Source organism: Alexandromys fortis, unplaced genomic scaffold (genome assembly GCF_014885135.2).
Source record: "Alexandromys fortis isolate MF-2015 unplaced genomic scaffold, M_Fortis_MF-2015_v1.1 scaffold_19, whole genome shotgun sequence".
NCBI lineage: Eukaryota > Metazoa > Chordata > Mammalia > Rodentia > Cricetidae > Alexandromys > Alexandromys fortis.
The window spans coordinates 15,023,114-15,042,756 of record NW_026067890.1 but is presented as its reverse complement, the minus strand read 5'-3'; the positions used below and the strand labels follow the sequence as shown (position 1 = coordinate 15,042,756).

Sequence of the window (19,643 nt, the reverse complement as noted above, 5' to 3'; positions counted from 1 at the left end):
GATCAGGCTGGCCTTGAACTCACAGAGATCTGCCTGCCTCTCTCTACCTCCCGAGTGCTCGGATTAGACACTAGACACCACCGCCAGTCAAGTTCTGACAATTTGATATTAGGCGTGAAAGGTCTGCATTTTGTTACTGGGGGCTCATATGTTGTTGCTGTTATTTCTGGTGTGGTTTCCAAAACCAGTGTGGGAAACTTGTGGGGTTTATCATCTTAAAGGTAAATATGAGTGGTTAATAGTCTTTAAAATGGAAAATCCTATCTTTCACTGAGTGAAAATAGGAGAAGGAAAGAAACAAACAGAACGGGACTGTGAGGAGTGCCCAGATTTGCAGGTAGATGACTACAGTCTGTAATCAGCAGAGGAAAGAAAGAAAACGGAAACAGCACAATGTCAGAGAGAGGGAAAGTTTAGGCATAAGGAGTTAACAGCGGACCATAGAGTGTGAAGATTAATACTAGGGAGACGAGGACTTTAGGTTTCAAGAGAACACCTCACGGTCTGAGACAATGGGATGTTCTGTCGGGAACTCACCAAGGCCAGCTGGCCCGGGTCTGAAAAAGCCTGGGATAAAACCGGACTCACTGAACATAGCGGACAATGAGGACTACTGAGAACTCAAGAACGATGGCAATGCGTTTTTGATCCGACTGCACGTACTGGCTTTGTGGGAGCCTAGGCAGTTTGGATGCTCACCTTACTAGACCTGGATGGAGGTGGGTGGTCCTTGGACTTCCCACAGGGCAGGGAACCCGGATTGCTCTTTGGGCTGATGAGGAGGGGGACCTGATGGGGGGGGAAGGGACTTGATGGGGGGAGGGGGAGGGAAATGGGAGCAGGGGCGGGGAGGAGGCAGAAATCTTAAATAAATAAATAAATAAATAAATAAAAGAAAACACCTCAATGCAGGTCAAGTCACCCATAAAGGCTGTGTAAGAGGACACCACCATTTACAGATAACTACAGTTTCAGGTGATTTGAAACTGAAAATTTCCTTTGTGCTCCCATTTGGATGAAGGCTTATATTTCATCCAGATAAAAATACTATCAGCAGATACTATTGTTTCTAACAGCCCTGTTAAAAGAAATGTATTTATTGCACACTTCTGTGAGATGAATTTAATTCTCAATATTATTAAAAATTACTTCTAATTTGTGTGAATTATGAAAACATCATTCAAGAGAAAACTGTCAAAACTAGAGGAGATGGCGTGAAAATAATACACCTTCAATTTATGGATCCTTTCAAAGAGACAGCTAATATGCAAAGTAAAACGACAGCCCTCTGAATTCTGATCACAATATTTGGGCCTAGACACTCAAAAGCAATTGAGAGTTTTGCTCTTGAGGAACTGTTTTAACTTTAAACAGCATCAGATTGATTTTGTTGGAGCAGACTCTTTGAGTATGCTCAATTATTTTTGGTTCCTGTGGTTGAGTAACTAATATTGCCTTGGGTATTAAAACCCCAGCTTATTATGATTGTATCCTTGAAGTCTGAGCTGTTCTTCCTTCCATTTTCAACCTATCATTTTGCTAGTTAACCAGTAATGAGCCAGCTTCCCTTTTATGACAGTGATACATTGTCACTCTTAATGCCGGCATTCAGCGAGAAAAGTGTGTCAATGTCTATGATGCTTAGTTGGTCTATTTTGTGGTTTTCGGGGCTCATATGAGTTCGAGTCTTCCCTCCATTCACACCACATAGTTTAGTCACTACTCCCTTGCTTTTTAGGGAAGACTAAGCAGACCCCTCTTTGGTATGTATACTGTTGTGCTTTCTGCCTTTATAGTCCCAAGCTCTGGACTACTTGGTACTCAAGGAGCAGTTGGCAGCCATAGATGGCTTGTTTCCTTGTATGCTTTAACACAGCTATGGGTAAACCCACATCACTATACAATATTAGAAAGACTAAAAAAAAAGGACTACATACTCTTCTTAAATAAATGCAGAATAAGAATAAACTTATCAAACTAATATCAGAAGCTGGTAATTAAATATACTAGCTCAAATATCAGATGGCCTAGGGCCAGGATTTTTGCTTTCTGCACTTTATGAATTGTACAAATTGCATAATCACTAACTCAGGAAAATAATTGTTTTAATTAATTAATTAATTTGTGTGTGTATCTGTGTGTGTGACCTGTGTGCAGGCATTCAAAGAGGCCATAAGAGGGCATCAGATCCCCTGGAGTGTTGCTAAAGGCAAATTGAGTCACGTGACTTGGGTTTTAGGAACTAAACTCGGGTCTCTAAAGAGCACCAAGCACTCTTGACTGCTGAACCATCTCTCCAGCCTCATGCTTTCAAATACTTCATCATTTAGAAATGTAAGGATATTACAGTTAGCTTCAAGCTATCTAGAAGATTAAAAGAGTTACTACAATTGGGGGTTTGGAGTCAAGTCTGACACCAAGTAGATGGTAAGTCAATTGTACCTCTTAGTAAAATTTAGTATACGCTTTAAGAATTTGCAAACTTGTTTAAGGAAGTCATACATTTGATGATAACTAATTCTTCTTCTCATCAGAAGGAGGAATATATACTTTACCTCATCCACATGGTAAATCATAATATTGAAAGCTGCTATCTCTTCTTGTTGTGAGGCTTTGATTCATCTCATCGTGCAATGTACTTATTCATTCATTGATTTTTCAAAGTTTTGTTTTACACAGGATAGGGCCATTCAATGGGTAACTTTAAGGTACTTGAATTTAAACGATTATGTATATCAAATTACAATATATTAACAAATAAATTAAACGGATGCTGCTGAAGGTTTGAAAGAAGTGATGTACATTGGTCCCGTTTCTTCATTATGTGAACGAGTTAGCTGGAGAGCTCTTAAAACTTTACTGTTTTCATGTGGTCTGATTGACTTGACTTCTGCTTTTCTAATGCAGCTAAATCAAAACTAATTGTAAGGTCTCAAAAATAATCTGCCATATAGATTCAATGGTGTGAATTAATGCTACTATACCTTAAGCTAATTCCTTCATTAACAGCACAAAAATTTCAACATCAGGTTGAAATCACCAATCTTAAAGATCTCTCTGATTTAATTTATCATTTACCAGAAAACAATTCATGGCAGAAATTCTCCAGAATGATTCTGACTGGATATTGGTGTTATTTGTGGCCTTCCTGTTATTGCCTTGGAACCGAAGCAGGCAGTGACCCAAGTTGTCATCATGAAACATTCATTGAAAAGCCATTATTTTTAATATTTGGATGGTGATTTTTTATCCTGTGGACAGATGTTCCTATTTTTTTATGAAAGAAAAAAAATGACTTCCCAAATTTTATATCAACTGACCTCTTTGTTTGAGAGAACGGTTTGGATTTGTTTTAATAAAACCAAAACAACAATGAGGGAAAACATGATGTCCCTTTCCAGTTTCTATCCAAAGTCAATAGAAAAAGAAGAAAATATTGATAACTTATCTGAAACACTAATATTAAATTTCATTGTGCATTATATATTGAATGTTTCTATGCAACCTTTAAAAAGCAATGCCAAGAAATCAAAAAACAAATCCATGAATTATTACTAATTTCATTTTTTTTTCAAATTTCAGATATTAGGGGAGAGAGAGAAAAAAAACAAGTTGGGTGGATACGGGTTGAGGAGAATCTTGGGGGAAATGGCGGAAGGGGAGGAATAGGATTAAAATATATAAAAGCCTTTTAGTAAAAATGTCAAAGAGACTCATGCAGACATTATATGTCATAAATCTTACCAATGATAAGATAAATAACATGAGATGGGTTTATCTTTTTTTTTATAGATTAATACCAACAACTAGAGGTATAATGAGGCAAATCAACTTTAATATGTGTTCAGGGAGTCGTGGGGAGAAATAAGATTGTAGTTCACTTTTATATTAGCTTTATATTAAAGGTTAACTATCTGTGAGAGGGCTGATTTAAAATGGTAAATCTATTAATTATGATAAATCTCTTGTAAAACTCCACAGACGATTTTAACGCACAATTTAAACGATTGCTCGTGTAAAAAGAGAAGGCACAAATATTCTCCTAAAACGGAGTATACCGTTCCTCTTCTATGGCATTGCTGTAACTTTAACCATCAATTTGAAACAGTCGGGAAAGGAGAGAAGAGGGCAGAACTCTGTATCCGAGGGAATAATAAAAAAGTCTACACTCGGTCAGAGTCACAGCTGGAGTGAATTTAAGTCACCTTGTCCTCTTGCTCACTCTAGTCTAGCACGAAAGTAGAATGATGGATGTTTGTACTTAGATTATCATTAAAATGGTTCTCCTGCTAGTCATGGGCAACCTTCCACTTGTATCGGCGGCCCATTCTGCAGGACTTATCATGAACGTAACGGAATACCCATGCAGATTCTTGCAAAAGAGTTTTACATGATTTTTGAAAGCTTAATTATAAAATGATATATTTGTATTGCGATATCCAACAAGTGTTTGCAGGTTATTTATTTCTTAGCAGGGAGAAGTTGGGCTAGGGTTAAAAGAAATCTTGGATTATTTCAGAAAGCAAAGCCAGCCGCTACAAAGAAGCGACGGCATAGTTTATATTAGTGGGCACTCTCATGAATTCTCACAAGTGCAAATAAATATCGCGTTTTTTATTAAACAAAATGAAATCTACCATTATTAGTGATCTCTAACCAGGTCTCCCAATTCTAACCAAGTTCAGTAAATTTCAGTAATTCTTTACTCAAAATATTACTTAATCCTAACAACTGTTCTTCCAGCTCTATTCAACTGTCTATTTAAAAGTCATAGAATTGGGATTACACTAAACAGACATGTAAAAAAAAAATGCTTGTCAACTTCTTAAATATAACTGCTTGTCACTGACCAATCATCTACCTGTCACTTTTAGAAGTATTTGAATTTGCTCTATAGTTTGCTTTCAAGTTAAATATATCTATTAAGAGCAACTGAGATGTGACAGAAATGCGTAGAAACACAAATCTAGAACATTTTTCATTTGCACACAAAATACTGTGAACTGCACATAATAAAATGATTGTTTAATTGCACTGGTATATTTTTAAGTTTATTTCGAAGGTGGTCCATAATGTTCAATATGGAAAGATATAGGGGCACAATCAGGCAACGGCATAAAAATATATATATTCTCATGATTTTGAAGATAGTACGTAAAATTATCTTTGGTTTCAAATATGTAAAATACTTCCCCTAGGAACTGAAATATATAAATATCATGGATATGTAGCAATTGTGGAACACGATTTGTCCTGTACACATATACAGCACACGCTAGTTTTTAAAACCCGTTAGCAATGCCAGAAGTGAAAGATAAATTAAAATTTCTGAATAAATTATCAAAACCACCTTTCCTACTTTATTTTGTACCAGCTAATGAAACAGTACCACCCTGGGTTTTCTTTGTCAGTTCCCACCGTAAGTCTTCATGGTGTCCTGGAAAGGATGCTGAAGTGTTTTCTATGCCGCTTCGCACCAGAAGTGAAAAGAGTGCCTGCAACACCTCTCGCCAGCAATGTGATTTTTCTCTGTGCTCTTTCTTTCTGAAAATACAAAGTTGTATTTCTAGGAATAATTTACAACCCACCCACATTTCCTACAGAAGAGGAAAAACCTATAAATTAAGAACACTTCCATGAAATCAAGATGAACCAATTCTGAGAAATCATGGCGCTTCCTTACTTCTATTTTCCCTTTTGTGGATTAACAAATCATTACATCTCTCCGAAAGAAAAACCTTGCAATGGCAGTAAAATTTGTATTTTAGCTCCCTATTATGAACTTTTAAAATAGATGGGCTGTTAAATTTCAGTTTACTAAGTAAGGAAGGTCAAAGACTAAGTTTCTGATCTTCCGACGGGAGTGGGGTTGTGCCCTAGAGATTTTCCCGTCTTTAAAGACAGATATTTCAATGTCATCACTAAAGGCAATGGACAGAACTGAACGTCTTAGGCCTTGAGTGGTGATATAGAAACAGCTGCTGCCAGTCTTCTCAATGGGACTTTGCTATTATGGTGAGTAAAAAAAATTCTGGGAACCAACATTGATGTTCTAGAGATTGCCCCACTTTAAAAAGCAGATTCATTTTTCTTGAACTGGTTTTAAAAAATGATATCCTATTTGTGGAAAAACAACTACTAATATTTAGGAGACAGCATGTCCCATGGAATAAAGAAGATAGAATAATAAATGTTGAAATAATTTGTTTCTCGTCTTCAAAGAAAGAATCATTTCTCTTTTGATGAGAACGCATGCCTTAGACAAAACCGTAAGTGAGATGGCGGAATAGGTACAACAGAGTTCTCCTAGATAGCGACTCTCCTCCTGCCACCCACCCGACCTTTTGTTTTACTTTTAATTCCAGCAGGTTAGACTTTTTCACAAACCCACTTCTGCATTTTCAGAATCTCTTAATTATAGTTAAGAACCTATAATGAAATGTATTTTATACACTAAGTTCTGAAGGGCATATCAAGAATTCAACTTATTTGGAAAGTTAGTAATTAGATATTCAATTCGAGGAGTTGAATTGTGGCCGCAAACACTTTTTAAAAAACATAAATAAGGAGGTCTTTGAGGGAAAGAAACAATCATGCATAGCTACCTGTCTATAGGTATGTTAGCAAAACGTAAAGCCTAAGTTAGACTCAGATATATGCTCTTCAGTCCGGTCTGGAAAGCACTCATGGCTTCTGGCATAACAAACTTGACAGAGGGACGTGAGGGATCAGGACCCGAAGTAATGTCAGAAGTAAAGGCACAGTGCGGGAACTCCCAAGATGGGCACTGATTAAAACAGTGAGGAGCCCGGAGAGATGCTACATCCTTCTCTTCTTGGGAGAACTAAAGCTCTCTCAAACTAAGAAGATGGAGTGAGGTGTGGGTGTTCTGTAGTAGATTATCTGCTAATGTCCTCCCAGGCCAGAACCCCAGCTCGTGATGGTCCCAGTTCATGATGCACTTCCAAAGAGGAGGTTAGGTTAATTGCTGTTGAAAATGTTGAGGTGTTTTCTAGGGAAAAAGCAATAGTAAGAGAGATGCGTGTGAGAGAGAGATGTGCGAATATCATGTATGGATGTACCCATGTGCATGTATGTATCGTTTTTTTGGTGGTGTTGTTGTTACTTTCCTTAAATTCTTTTAAATTCCTGGGATTGTAGACTTTGCAGTCCTTTCAGAGTGGAGCTGAAATGTTTGGTATTTCAAAATCCTGGGAAATATTCTCAAATTACAAAAGCAACACACACACACACACAGAGGCACACAAGCAGGCAGGCAGGCAGCACCAGACATGCAGACCATAAGAGGGCAGTAGGGGACCAAGCTCAGGCAGACTCTTCCCTGGCTGTCCAGCCTTAGCTGCCAGTCTTCCCTCTGCCTCCTGGGCTGTGGGCAGCTGCAGCCGATGACAACGCGCTGAAAGCGGGCGCAGCCTCAACTCTGAGGAATCAGGAAAACCCGCATCTGCTGAGCTTGGACCTCCCCCTCTGGTTGACACTTGTGCGTTGTGCCTGTGCCTGTGCTGTTTGGCAAACTGGCTTCGATTTTGGCTTTCCACAAAAGGAGCAGAAGGTGGAGCTGTGGTGGTTCGCGGTGCCCACAGAGCCCCCTCTCCTGGCCTCTGCGCGCTGACCACACTTGGTGCCCAGTGCGTCTGTTTGCTTTGCTCTGGTGTGTGTAACCCTTCACAATTGACTGTCAATCAAACTGCCTGTGTGACAGACACCAAGACACCCCTGGGAAGTTCCCTCTCTCAAAATCGGGTTGGTTTTCCTGCTGTGTTGCAGGCACCTCAGAAGCTGTCACTGTGGCCTCGTTATTTTCTTCCTCCCGGTTGATTTATGCGCAGTTCTACTTGAGGGGGAACTGCGAGTCTATTGGCGGTCTTGCCTGCCAGTGCAAAGAATTTGGCAGAGAAAGAGAACCGTGAAAGAGAGCAAGTCTGCTTTTCGGTAGCGTAAATTGTTTTCGGTGCCGGAATTCCCGCTTCCCTGTTACACCCCGCGCTGTCACTTCTACCAGTTGTGAGTTTGGGACACAATATGAACATTTCATTTGAAGACGGGAAAGCAGCGGGCCCTATCTTCCAGCGTTGTGAAGATTAAACAAGCGAACACCCCAAGCGCTTAGAACCCAGGCTAGCAAGCACATCTCAGTTGCTATTGTCAGCTACTGCTTGCATCCTTTGCATCTGCATGTTAGATGGAAGGACCATTCCGGCCATTTCGCCAAAGAAACGCACCAGATCTTGAAAAGTATCTCAACGTAAATATTCCGCCCCCGCTCTAAACAAGCATCCCAAAGACCAGCAAAATATCGCCCAAGTCTCAGTGCCCATGCAGACCCAGCTTCATGAACCCCCTCCCAAGTAGCCCTAAGCGCCACACCTGGTCTGAGTAAGGCTTTGACTCTTTCTGGGCGCAAAGGCAAACTTCGGGCGCAGAAGCTCTGATCCCTACCTCTCCTGGCTGAAGAGTGTATTTGAGGGGGTTTCCTACCTGCCCCAGGCTTTTGCCCTTCTTACTGCCGCCGAAAGCCAGTCCTTGGTTCATGCCCGCAGATCGATTGGCAGCCTGAGCAGGAGTCTCCCCTCCCAGAGAGGACTTGATGGAGTTGAGTTTGGCCCGTGAGCTGCCAAGCTGGGAGCTCTCCACCATCAGCACCGCGGCCAGTAGGAGTAGACATCGGGATGATTCCTTGCCCCGCATCAGCGCGGCCATCTCCTGATGAGGGGTTCCCGCGGTGGGGTGGAGCCCCAAGAGATGTGAATGTCAGGAGAGGGAGGAGGCCGACACTCAACCCCTCAGGTGGGCGCGTGGGCTCCTCACAGACACTGTTCCCCCAGCCCTTCCTGGACTCAAGTCTGGAGCCTCCAGGCCTGAGCAAAGGCGACCCCAGAGAGACCCGCTCCTCTGGCGGGCAGGAAGTTCTGCAGTCCCTGGAAGCAATCAAAGACCAGGCGCCTTCTCGCCAAGGAGGCGTGACCCGAGGTGCTGGAAGACCCAGCCCTGCAGATCGCAAAGCGAGCTTAGCTCTCTGTGTTCTGCACTTCTGAGCTCTTGCCCGATTTTCCGCGATTGAATCCTTTCCCCTTAATCGCTCAAGGAGCGGGAACCTTCCCAACTTTTTTTCCTTCAGCCTCGGTTGCTCTTCTTTCCTTTCCTGCGCCTTAGCTCTCAACTTTTGCACCACTCAAGTCCCTCTTTTCCAAGTCAGCGCGTTTTGCAACTGGTGGTTAAGAGTTCTCCCCCGACCTCCGGTGAGCTAGGCGAGCTGAGGTTCCTGGAAGCGCACTCCCACCCGTACAGTGAAGAGTTGTCACTTGGTTCACACAGGGCCACCAAGCACGGCCAGCGATGAAGTGATGCGCGCCGCACAGAGGGCCAGAGCTCTCTTTCTGCTCTCCCCCCGCCCTCTTCTCTTTTTATAGCTTTCACAGTGGATTTTTCCTCCGCCCCCAATTCAAGAGTGACAAAGAGTGAAAACGTTTCTCTCATCCCCCCCCCCACCTCGCCCGCGGCAAGCTCCCGCCTCCCCTTCCCCCAGTAGGCGCCCTTACTGGGTCTGTCCCTCCTGCTTTCCACCTTTCCTACCCTCACACCCCTCCTTCACCCTTCAACCGAAAACTTGGGGTTCACCTCCAGAGCAACATGGGGGGAGATAATCGTGACTGATCACATCTCTGGGAGTGATTGGGAGTTTGGAAACCGGCGAAAATGAAGAAGAAAAGTTGTCCGCATTTGTGACGACTGCCACCAACCGCCTTTTCTTAGTTCTTCCACCCAGCTCCAGTCTCCAACTAGGAGCGCTGGAAAAGCCCTGTGGGACATTTGTAAATTAACTTAGTGGGTTCTGTGCAGCCTACTTTGATTTTAGCCAGTGCCTCTCGGTTAATGGGCTATGTGAGGCTGACCCGCTTTACGTGTATCATGGGGGTGCACATCGGATTCTGGGGGCGAGTGGGGGGAAGCTGTAGAAATGGGGACGAGCTTCCCCGTTTGAAGTGCTTGGATCTTTTTCGTTTCCTCATTTCCTACTCATTCCCACACACATAGTACACATTTATCTATCCAAGGAGTGGGAGGAAGGGGATAATATATCCCTGGGTGTGCGACTTAGCCTCTTGACCTTTAGGATGCCAACGCGTCCGCTTTGCAAAGAGGAAATCCCAGTCAGGAATAAAAAGCCTAATGGGGAACCGGGTGAATGGCAGAATGGGCCGGAAGCATTGGGTGCTGACTCCTGCGCAGCTCTCCCCCTCCCAGTCCGAGGATGGCCTTTTGGGTCAGCCCTTAAGGCTCCCAGTTCAGCAGTTCTCTAAAGAGTCGCCCAGCAGCTAGCTCAGTGAGCATCCAGGACGCGCCTACTGGCTTGCAGCACTTGGGGGCGCCAGCAGCATCGGTCAGATAGGCGCACAAACACTACAGGAGGCAAGCATTGCCAGCAAACTCTGGGTTTGGAGAAGTTTGGTCGCCCAGGGCGACCAGAGCAAAGGTTGTTACGTGTTTCCTTAGCTGGAGCTCCTTCACGCAACCACTAACAGTGTCCTTGAGGCGCAACGTGGAGACAGACAGGGGCGTCCTGCTGTGAGAAGCTCATTCCAGCAACACACTCTAGAATTTTTGGATGTAACTCTCCTCTTTCACACCTGATTATTCTGGCATATACCAGCCTGTCCAGGAGCCGAATTTAGCATGTCAGTAAGGGAAGGGTTAGTGACTCCTGTATTTTCCACCAACGATCTAAGGTGAGCATTCAGAACTGGGATGTCCTGGGCAGAGTTAGTTATGCGTTTTGCTTTCCTGACCTGGGTAGTCATCCTGTCCTGAAACTTTTTATGAAGACAAGGTGGTGGCCATGGTTTTTTTGTTTTTAGAATATACAACCAAACAGGAAATAAAACATGCCTTGTCTTTGGATGTCTTATGACTATAAGATAAAATTTATTTATTTATTTATTTATTTATTTATTTATTTATTTATTTATTTATTAGAACATGTTCTGGTTATATTGCTCAAAATTACTCCAATCTAGTAATTCTCCTGACTCCTCCTCCTCTCCTTCTTCTCCAAAATACTGAGATCACAGACAACTGTCTTCACCATGTCTTCATAGTTCATGGTTGTTTCACTTTTTAAAATGCATAAGAATGGCGCGTTTGAATCCTGAAGGAAAGATGCAGTAGAAAGCACTGGCCACACGTGTTCAAGATGAAGAGTGAATAGTGGTTCTCAAGGGCTTGGAGAAAGGAAGAGTCAGGAGTTACTACATCGACAGGCACAAAATCTTTATCCATCAAGATTAAAAAAAAAAAAAACCCGGATATTTGCTAAATCACAGTGTCCGGAGTAAATGATAATGAAATGAACATCTAACATTGTCTAAAGGGAGGAAATATCTCATGGCAAAGGTCCTTACTAAAATAAATAACACACATAAATATATAGTTTTTGTGCAGCAAATAGCATGTGTTCCTGTGTAAACTGAAGAATGAACTTATAAGTTTTTAAGGATAAGCAAGGCTCTAATGGAAGACAGGCAGGAAATGTTGTGAATAAGCCCCTAGTCTTTACGAATAGGTGGTTTCTTTTGCTTTTGTTTTGATTTGATTTGCCAATCAGTAAACTACAAAAAATGCAGGGGGTTAATTTAGGAATGTATCAATTCAGATATTTTAAAGAATATTTTATTACTTTTTTTTACAACTTTTATGTGTTATCAGTGCGTGGAGGTTGTAGGAGACCTTGATGGAATTAGTTCACTCTTTCTGTCTTTGCACAGCCTCCAAGAATCAAACTCTAGCCATAAGACTCACACAAAAGTTTCTTTTATTAGCTTAGTCACCTCTGACAAATATTTTGAAACAAAAGAAACACAAGGTAGTTAAATATGTGTGCAATACATTGTCATAGTTTGTTTGAAAGGAAATACAATTTGACCCTAGCTGGAGAAAAAAATCAAGTTAAAAGAGAAAAATATAAAGAATCTTTGCCTATTTTGGTCACTTCACACTTTATATCCAATCAAAATTGAATCACGTGCATACATACACACACACACCTCCCATGTGTAGTCTGATCAGAAAATTAATGTCGATTACAGTGTACTTACTGAATAAATCTCTCTGATTTGAGGATCCTGATAATGAGTCCATCTAGAATCTAACACGACACAAACTTCAGAACACAGTTCAATGCAGGGTTCACATAATCAGACCAGACATGGCAGCACAAGCACCCCAGAGACAGAGGCACGTGGTCATTATGAGTTCAAGGCCAGCCTGATCTACATAGTGACTTCCAGGCCAGTCAAGGATACCCAGTGAGACTCTGACAAAAAAAATTCACATAAAATTTGTTTTTGCAAATATTCTACATTAAATGAAATTGAATATATGGAATGAAACACTTAAATGTAAACAATCACATCTGAGACTAAAAAGAAAGCAAAAATTTATGCCATTGATGATCCAAATGCTGTCTATATAATTATCTGGCACACACAAACACACATAACTTATACATACAAAGAGATACAACCATACAAAATCAATAACTGAATAAACACATTCCTTGAGCAGCTGTCATAAATCCACATATGTTTTCTTCTTGTGTGTTTTCTTAAATAGGAAGAAACACTATCTTCTTTCACGTGGGGAGGATTGACTTTAGCTCACTGGCAATAACATAGTTGCAGAGAAAATACATAAAGAGAAGACTGTACATAAGTAGAGTCAAATCTCTCCATCCAGAAGAAAGTATGTGGTTATTACGAACAAAGTATTAGATCTTGGCCGACTTGGGAAGGAAGACTACAACCCTGTAGGCACACAGGATTCCAAGTCATCTTGTATATACCAAAAGGATATGAAAGACATTGGTGACATAGATGAATCTTGGTAGTTGTTAAGGATCTGGAAAATATGGTTATAATTTTCCTTCCTAGATAGTGAACCAAACTACTAGATCCTGTTACTCAGTGGTCCTCACCATTTGGTTCTTAACCAATGGGAATTTGAAGTTACGCATTCTGCCTAAAGAACAACAATAGAGGCAGGCAGATCTCTGTGAGTTCAAGGCCAGCCTGGTCTACAAGAGCTAGTTCCAGGACAGGAACCAAAAGCTATAGAGAAACCCTGTCTCAAAAATCAAAAAAAAAAAAAAAAAAAAAAAAGAACAACAATAGCATATGCTTCTATCAACAGCATTTAAACTGATTTTAATAGATGTTAATGAGCACTAACATCTTTGAGAATGAATTCAGATATGAGAGAAAAAAAACCTGAACCTCATATTTGATGCTTGCCTTACTTTACACTACTGACTGTATCCTGCCTTCATCCAATGGACAGAAGATGAGATAATAAAAGAGACTTCAGCATATATGGGTGAGTCTTTGGCCTGGGCTTGACACAGCCACATACAAATGAAACAGATCAGGAGATTTCACAAATAAACGATTAAAATATAACTGCTTGACCAATGTCTGGTTGAAAAATCAGTCATCTTCCCAATGTTTTCCCTGATATCCAAATGAAAGAAAATTGCTATGTAGCTTGTTCCTTTGCAGTATGAAGGCAAGTAGGTTTTTTTTTAATCCAAATAATAAAACCTAAGACTCCAATAGATAGACTTGTATCTATCCCTGTGCGCGTAATTCCAACATGGGGTGGGAATTAGAAAAAAAAAATCTCCACATACTCAAATATAAATTTCTCCCTTTGATACACATCTTCATTGCTTATATACACCAAATGTACTTCCTGGCAATACATTTATTTTTCCTGTGAAGTTCAGATTCACCTTTGGAAACAATGCTAGATCTGAGTGTGGTGGCTCACATTGGTAAGCTCAACACTCAGGCAGCTGGGTAGAAAAAGTGCTGGGAGTCCGAGGTAGGCCGGGACTAGGGAATGAGTTCCAGGGTCTCCTAGCGCACACAGCAAAACCTTGTCTCAAGAAACAGTGAAAAGGAAACAGTATGGAAGCAACAAGGAGCAAGTGGCATAAGAGGAAGAGTCCTATGTTCTTCAGTTTATTCTGGAGTTTATTATGTCAGAAATTATTTGGTCATTTGTGACGTTCAGTTTAAGAAATTTCATTCTGGGAAGCAATAAGTTTTAGATAGTCTGGACTAAGGTGGTCAGGACTCAGGTCTTTAGAACCCCAGGGTTCTGCAGAAGCCACACAAAATGTCAGGAGTTGTGATCTTTTTTTTTTTTTTTTGTATGTATTGAAGCCATGGGTCTAGTGCATGATAAGTAAGCACTCTACGCATGAGACATCTATCTCCAGTCTTTTCTACCTTTTATTTTGATGCTTGGTTTCATTAAACTGCTTATGTTGAATTGGATCTCAGGAGGGCTTTGAGCTTGTGGTCCTCCTGCCTCAGCCTTCTGAGTAGCTTGCACTGCTAGGACTGGCTGGAAGTTTTAATTTTTTTATATGAATCTTTAACAAGGAAGCAGCAAAAACAGGTTTAAAATGTCTGCTTTTGGTATTTTTTTTTTTTTTTGGAGAAGGGCTATGTTTGTTGGGTGAGTAGCTTTATCAGAATCCATTGACTGCTCAGGTCTGGGAGCCACAGTGAGCAGGAAAAATACTCTAAACTCAACTTGCCAACAACAACATGGATTTATTTCTGCCTAAATATTGAGGAAATTTCCAAAATGAACATTACTTAAATTGAGAAAGTACTCAACCTGAAAGTACATTCTGTCAGAAATTATTTGGTTATGCTTAGTAAGAAATATTAAAAAATAAAGGAAGGGAGAGACTGAAGGAAGGAAGAGGGGAGGGAAGAAGGGAGGGAGGAAGGGAGGGCAAAAAAGGGAAAAAAGACAGTGAGACAGTGTAATTGAGCCAGTAATGGTATAATTTTTTTGTTTTGTTTTGTTTTTTTAAACTGGTCAGTAACCTAACACATAAATAATGAATACAGAAAAACCTTAACTCATACGATATATAAAATGGGTTGTGATATGAACGAAAGAATAATGAGATTATCCTCAAAAATAAGAACACCCCCAAGGGTGATTTAATATTGGTATTTGAAGCATAACTGGATTTAGTAGCAGAAAGCATAAAATGTATTTAATTTCTCTTTGAATTATCATCTTAAATTAGATCTCAGCTTTTCAAACTATAAAAATATAAATCATTATCACTGAAGCTCAAAAATAGCTTGAAATGTGACCAAGTCAAAATAAGACCAATTAGTTTATGGAATTTTATAGGTAACTGATTAAGGATACATATTAATGAAAATAATAATAGTGAAAAATATCTTCATATTAGGACACACCAATTACATAGGATTGGATTCTCCTTTAAGACTTCATTTTAATCACTTCTTCAAAGAACTTGTCTCCAAGTCTGGCTATATAGTGGGCACTAGGACCTGAACATGTAAATTTCAGGAGAAGAGAACACAACTCAGGCTACAACAGATGGGTTTATAGATGTCGTACATATTAAAACACTTGGGGAAACTAACATTTTCATACACAATGTGTGAAGCAGTCTACCCAAGTTCTTATATGTAACAGAGAAGCTTTGCTCCATATCTATTTAAATGTGTGATTTAAATGTCTTTCTATTGTCATTTGACCTCTAGAGCAGTGCTGATATTAAGTTATTCAAATTCTTTCTGTATGTGACATATGGCTAAATTTGAACTCAACCAGGAGAGTCTATGTGTGGTTTTAAGATTCCTCTGGGACCTTGAAAACAAAATCAAATAATGAAAGCTATTTTCCAGGAAGATAAGGTCATTTCTACATTGTTTAAAGAGTACCTAGCTAATGAAAGATGGAAACAATAAAACAGCAATACATGATACAAAAATGAAATCATCGCAGATCAAAGAATAAGGAAGCAGCAATCAGAAAGTGAGTGGTCTAGCAATCAGCAAGTCATTCTATTACTAACTTAATTTGTCCATTTATTTAATTTAATTTGTTCAATTTGCTGAGTAAATTAATAGTTGCTTGGAATCAGAGCACCTTTAATTAGTTCAAGACAGCACGAAATATGTGGAAGCAGGGGGACTATCTAATTTCACCGAAACTGCTTATGAAATCATTTGCTAACGTATGTACACTTGACCATTAAGTCTTTAAATTATCAAGACATTTGAGGTACAGTGAGTTCAAATTAAGTTTAGGTTGGGCTGTGATCCCATCTAAACTTCATAAAATGCATGTGTGTTGTTACTATTGAGAATATATGTGCAGATCAAATAATGTCTCTGATGACACAGCAAGTGTGCTTAGTACTGCTAAAACTGTAACAGCCTTGTTTCCCAACAGCATTTTGTATATTAAAATGAAATTCTTAAATCTTCACTCAATGCCTTTTATACTTCTAATTTTGTAAATATGATCAAAGAACATAATATAGTTAACTTTTTTATTATTCGGTGTTTAAAATCAGGGTCTCACTGTGTGACCCTTGGTGACTTGGGATTCAGTATATACACCATACTGACCCCAGACTCATGGTGATCCTCTTGCCTGTAGGCAGAAGTTTCTATCCCATCCTGTCCTGCAGCCATTCAGTCCCAAAGAAACACACAGAGGCTTATTTTAATTATAAACTGCTTGGCCTATTAGCTCAGGCTTATTATTAACTAGCTCTTACAAATTAAATTAACCCATAATTCTTGTCTATGTTTAGCCACGTGGCTTGGTACCTTTTAATAGTGGGGCATTCTCTTCTTGCTTCTTCTGCATCTGAATGATGACCGCATCTCTGTCTTCCTCTTCCCAGAATTCTCCTCATCTGGTTGCCTCACCTATACTTCCTGCCTGGCTCCTGACCAATCAGCATTTTATTAAATCAATATGAGTGACAAATTTTTACGGTGTACAAAAGCATTATCCCACAGCACCTTCCTCTGGCTCCCAAATGCTGAGATTGCAAATCTTAGCTGCCTTGCCCTGTTTGGCAACTTTCTTTTGAGTTATAATCTCAAAAAAGGATTTTCTCTTCCATTTAATACTAAAGCTAGCAAGTACTGGGGCCAAACATCTTTTAACATCACAGGGCAAAGTACATCTGGAACCTTCTAAGTGCTACTTTCAAATTCATGGAATTGCATTAATTTTTCTGCCTATATATTAGTAATACTTTATAGGTTAATTTATTTAAAATTTCCATAGCTACAAGGTTCAACCAAAAGTTATATAACAGCTCAAACTCCTTTATTTCCTTTAGCCAAATCCTAAGACTCATAAATATGTTAATATACAAGGCATTTACTAGGAAATCTCTTCCTGAATATAGTATGACCACATTATTTTATTTGAGTAGCCATTTAATGTTAAAATATGTGAAACAAAATCATTCTATGTCATACCCCTAAGTAAATCTATGTAAGTTGGGGGTGGAAATTACAACACATTATGATATTATTCCCTGGAAACCAAAGAGTTCCTGGGAGCTGTAATAATGCAGTTAAAAAACAACTGTCAGGTCCTTAAACCAGTGTGAAATGTTGTGAGAACTCCAGGTTCATTCACTAATGCTCTCTTATAAAAATAAGGAAGATGAATGATAAAGACTTTATGAACAAGTCATTTCTCTGGAGAAAAATATTTAAAAGGTCATTACTATATCACAGTTATCAAAGAATAAATGAATAAATTCAGTTATTCCTCTCCTATAGAAGGTTAAAATGTTCCTCAAATAATTGATTAGTGATCTTAAACTCAGGAAACTTTACATACAGGGGACTGGCTGTCTCTGTCCCTGGGCCTATACAAAGGTTGGTCCTGAATTATAAAAAGCTTCAAATTATTGAAACTTTCTCTGGGTCCTGGAGAAAAAGATGAAAACAACAAAATCTACCGGCAGCAGCACCCACCCTACTGCAGCTGCTGCAGCTGTCCATCACCCATTGACATCCTTTTACCCTGATTCTTTGCAAAGCAACCTCAATAAGCTGTTTCTATGCTCACACACTCCATCTTGACTTCTCCTGCTAAAGAGGAACCATCTAGAAAAGAAGTGTGGGCACAGGGTGGTCTGGGCTTGCGGGAGTTACAGTTAGTACTTCTAATCCCCACAGTGATGGGCAGCATAAAACCAGAAAGGGGATGTGAGGGTGAGGGTAACAGAACCAAGATGATCACACACACCGAGAAACACCTACAGTCACATTGGGTTAGAGGTCAAGGAAACCATGTCACAGATTTCAAGATCACAGTTTCTATGAGAGACGTTTGAGAGCCATTAGTGGACCTCCAAGAACTAGTCATCCTACAGGACTCCTTTGGAGATGCCTGATAACCTGAAAAAGAGTCACCCAAACCAGGAGGGAGGAACTTTGGTGGACGCTAAATGAACAGAGCATCTCTGGGAGGAGAAACTCCCGGGACAGGCCTATAAACCCAGAGGGCCAAGGACAACACAGACAGACAAGGAAAAATTGAAGTGAAAGGGAGATTACAAAAGCAAAAAACCTTTTCAAATCCCTTCAGAAAACCCACAAAAACCATGAATGTTAATACCAAAAGTAATAACACCAGAAATGGACTTCTGGTCAACCTCTTAATTAGTTAGGAAAACACGTTTTAAAAATGGGCAACCAAAAAGGATTGCGGCCCAATCTTATACAAATTAATTTAAGGAAAACCAGGATAATGACTTAAAAAGTCGCCATAGAAAGGACAAAGAAAATTGCTTGGGAAGCACACTAAACCGTAACCTCCTAATTTCAAAATACTCTAAAAGATATGAAGAAAAATATTGAAACCATGAGCAAGCACTATAAGTCAATTATAGCAGAAGACTTTTGCTGGTATGCTTAAGAAAAACTGAAATTGAAAAACAGCAGAATAAAGGAATTATCACAGAAGTAGACATTCAACTCTAAAAGAAGCACCATGTCAAGCTGTAAAAGAAATAAAAATGAAAAACATGACAAGAAAAATGGAAGAAAATGCTGAGGGAAGGAGATAAAGTTTATGTGAAATAATAAATGCAGAAGATAGAGAAAGAAAGAAGATACAACATATTTGCTCTTTAAAAGCCCAGCAAATGAAATACTCAAAGCAGTAATTTGTAAGATTTTTCTAGAAAGGCAGAAACATAATGAGTTGAAAATACAGACCATAAAACTTTCCCAAGAACAAATCTTCCAAGATGAATATCATAGCATATTCTAGTTAGACCACTGAACTTGAGAAAGAAATATCCCTTGGCTAAGAAAAAAAATCCCATTTCCCTGAGCCCTCCTTTGTTCTTGTGCCTGAGAGTCAAGATTCCTGGTTGCCATGTTATGAGAATACCACCTTCTCCCCTAGCACAGAAGATGGGTTTGGTGTCACATGTGAGCCAATCCTGCAAGAGCATGTGGCCTTGTATTTGTTATAAAATAACAAGGTGTGACTTGCTAGGGCCTTGATAGAAAAGCAGATGGGCCCTCACTGGGTTGGGAGGACTTTCAACCTACTGAACAAGGAAGAAAGAGTCAGGATGAGGCAACAGGCACAAAGAGATGTCAAGACATAAAATACTGACTGTGAAAAGGTAGGAGAGATACATGGACAAGTGGGTAAAGCAGTCAAGCAGGTAAGTGAATATGGAAAGAGACAGTAATGGAGTCTACAATAAGTACTTTTTGCATTGTTAAGAAAAG

The 19,643-nt window shown here is 39.9% G+C and overlaps 1 protein-coding gene across 1 annotated transcript in view; it reads right to left on the bottom strand.

The window, feature by feature from the left end:
* Dkk2 (dickkopf WNT signaling pathway inhibitor 2) overlaps window positions 1-9,369 on the bottom strand; it is an 87,764-nt gene extending 78,395 nt beyond the window's left edge. The window contains exon 1 of the mRNA XM_050155115.1: window positions 8,500-9,369. Within this exon, the coding sequence (XP_050011072.1) occupies window positions 8,500-8,721 (222 nt within the window). The 5' untranslated portion in view covers window positions 8,722-9,369. The remainder of the gene's footprint in view (window positions 1-8,499) is intronic.
* Window positions 9,370-19,643: the final 10,274 nt, after the last annotated feature.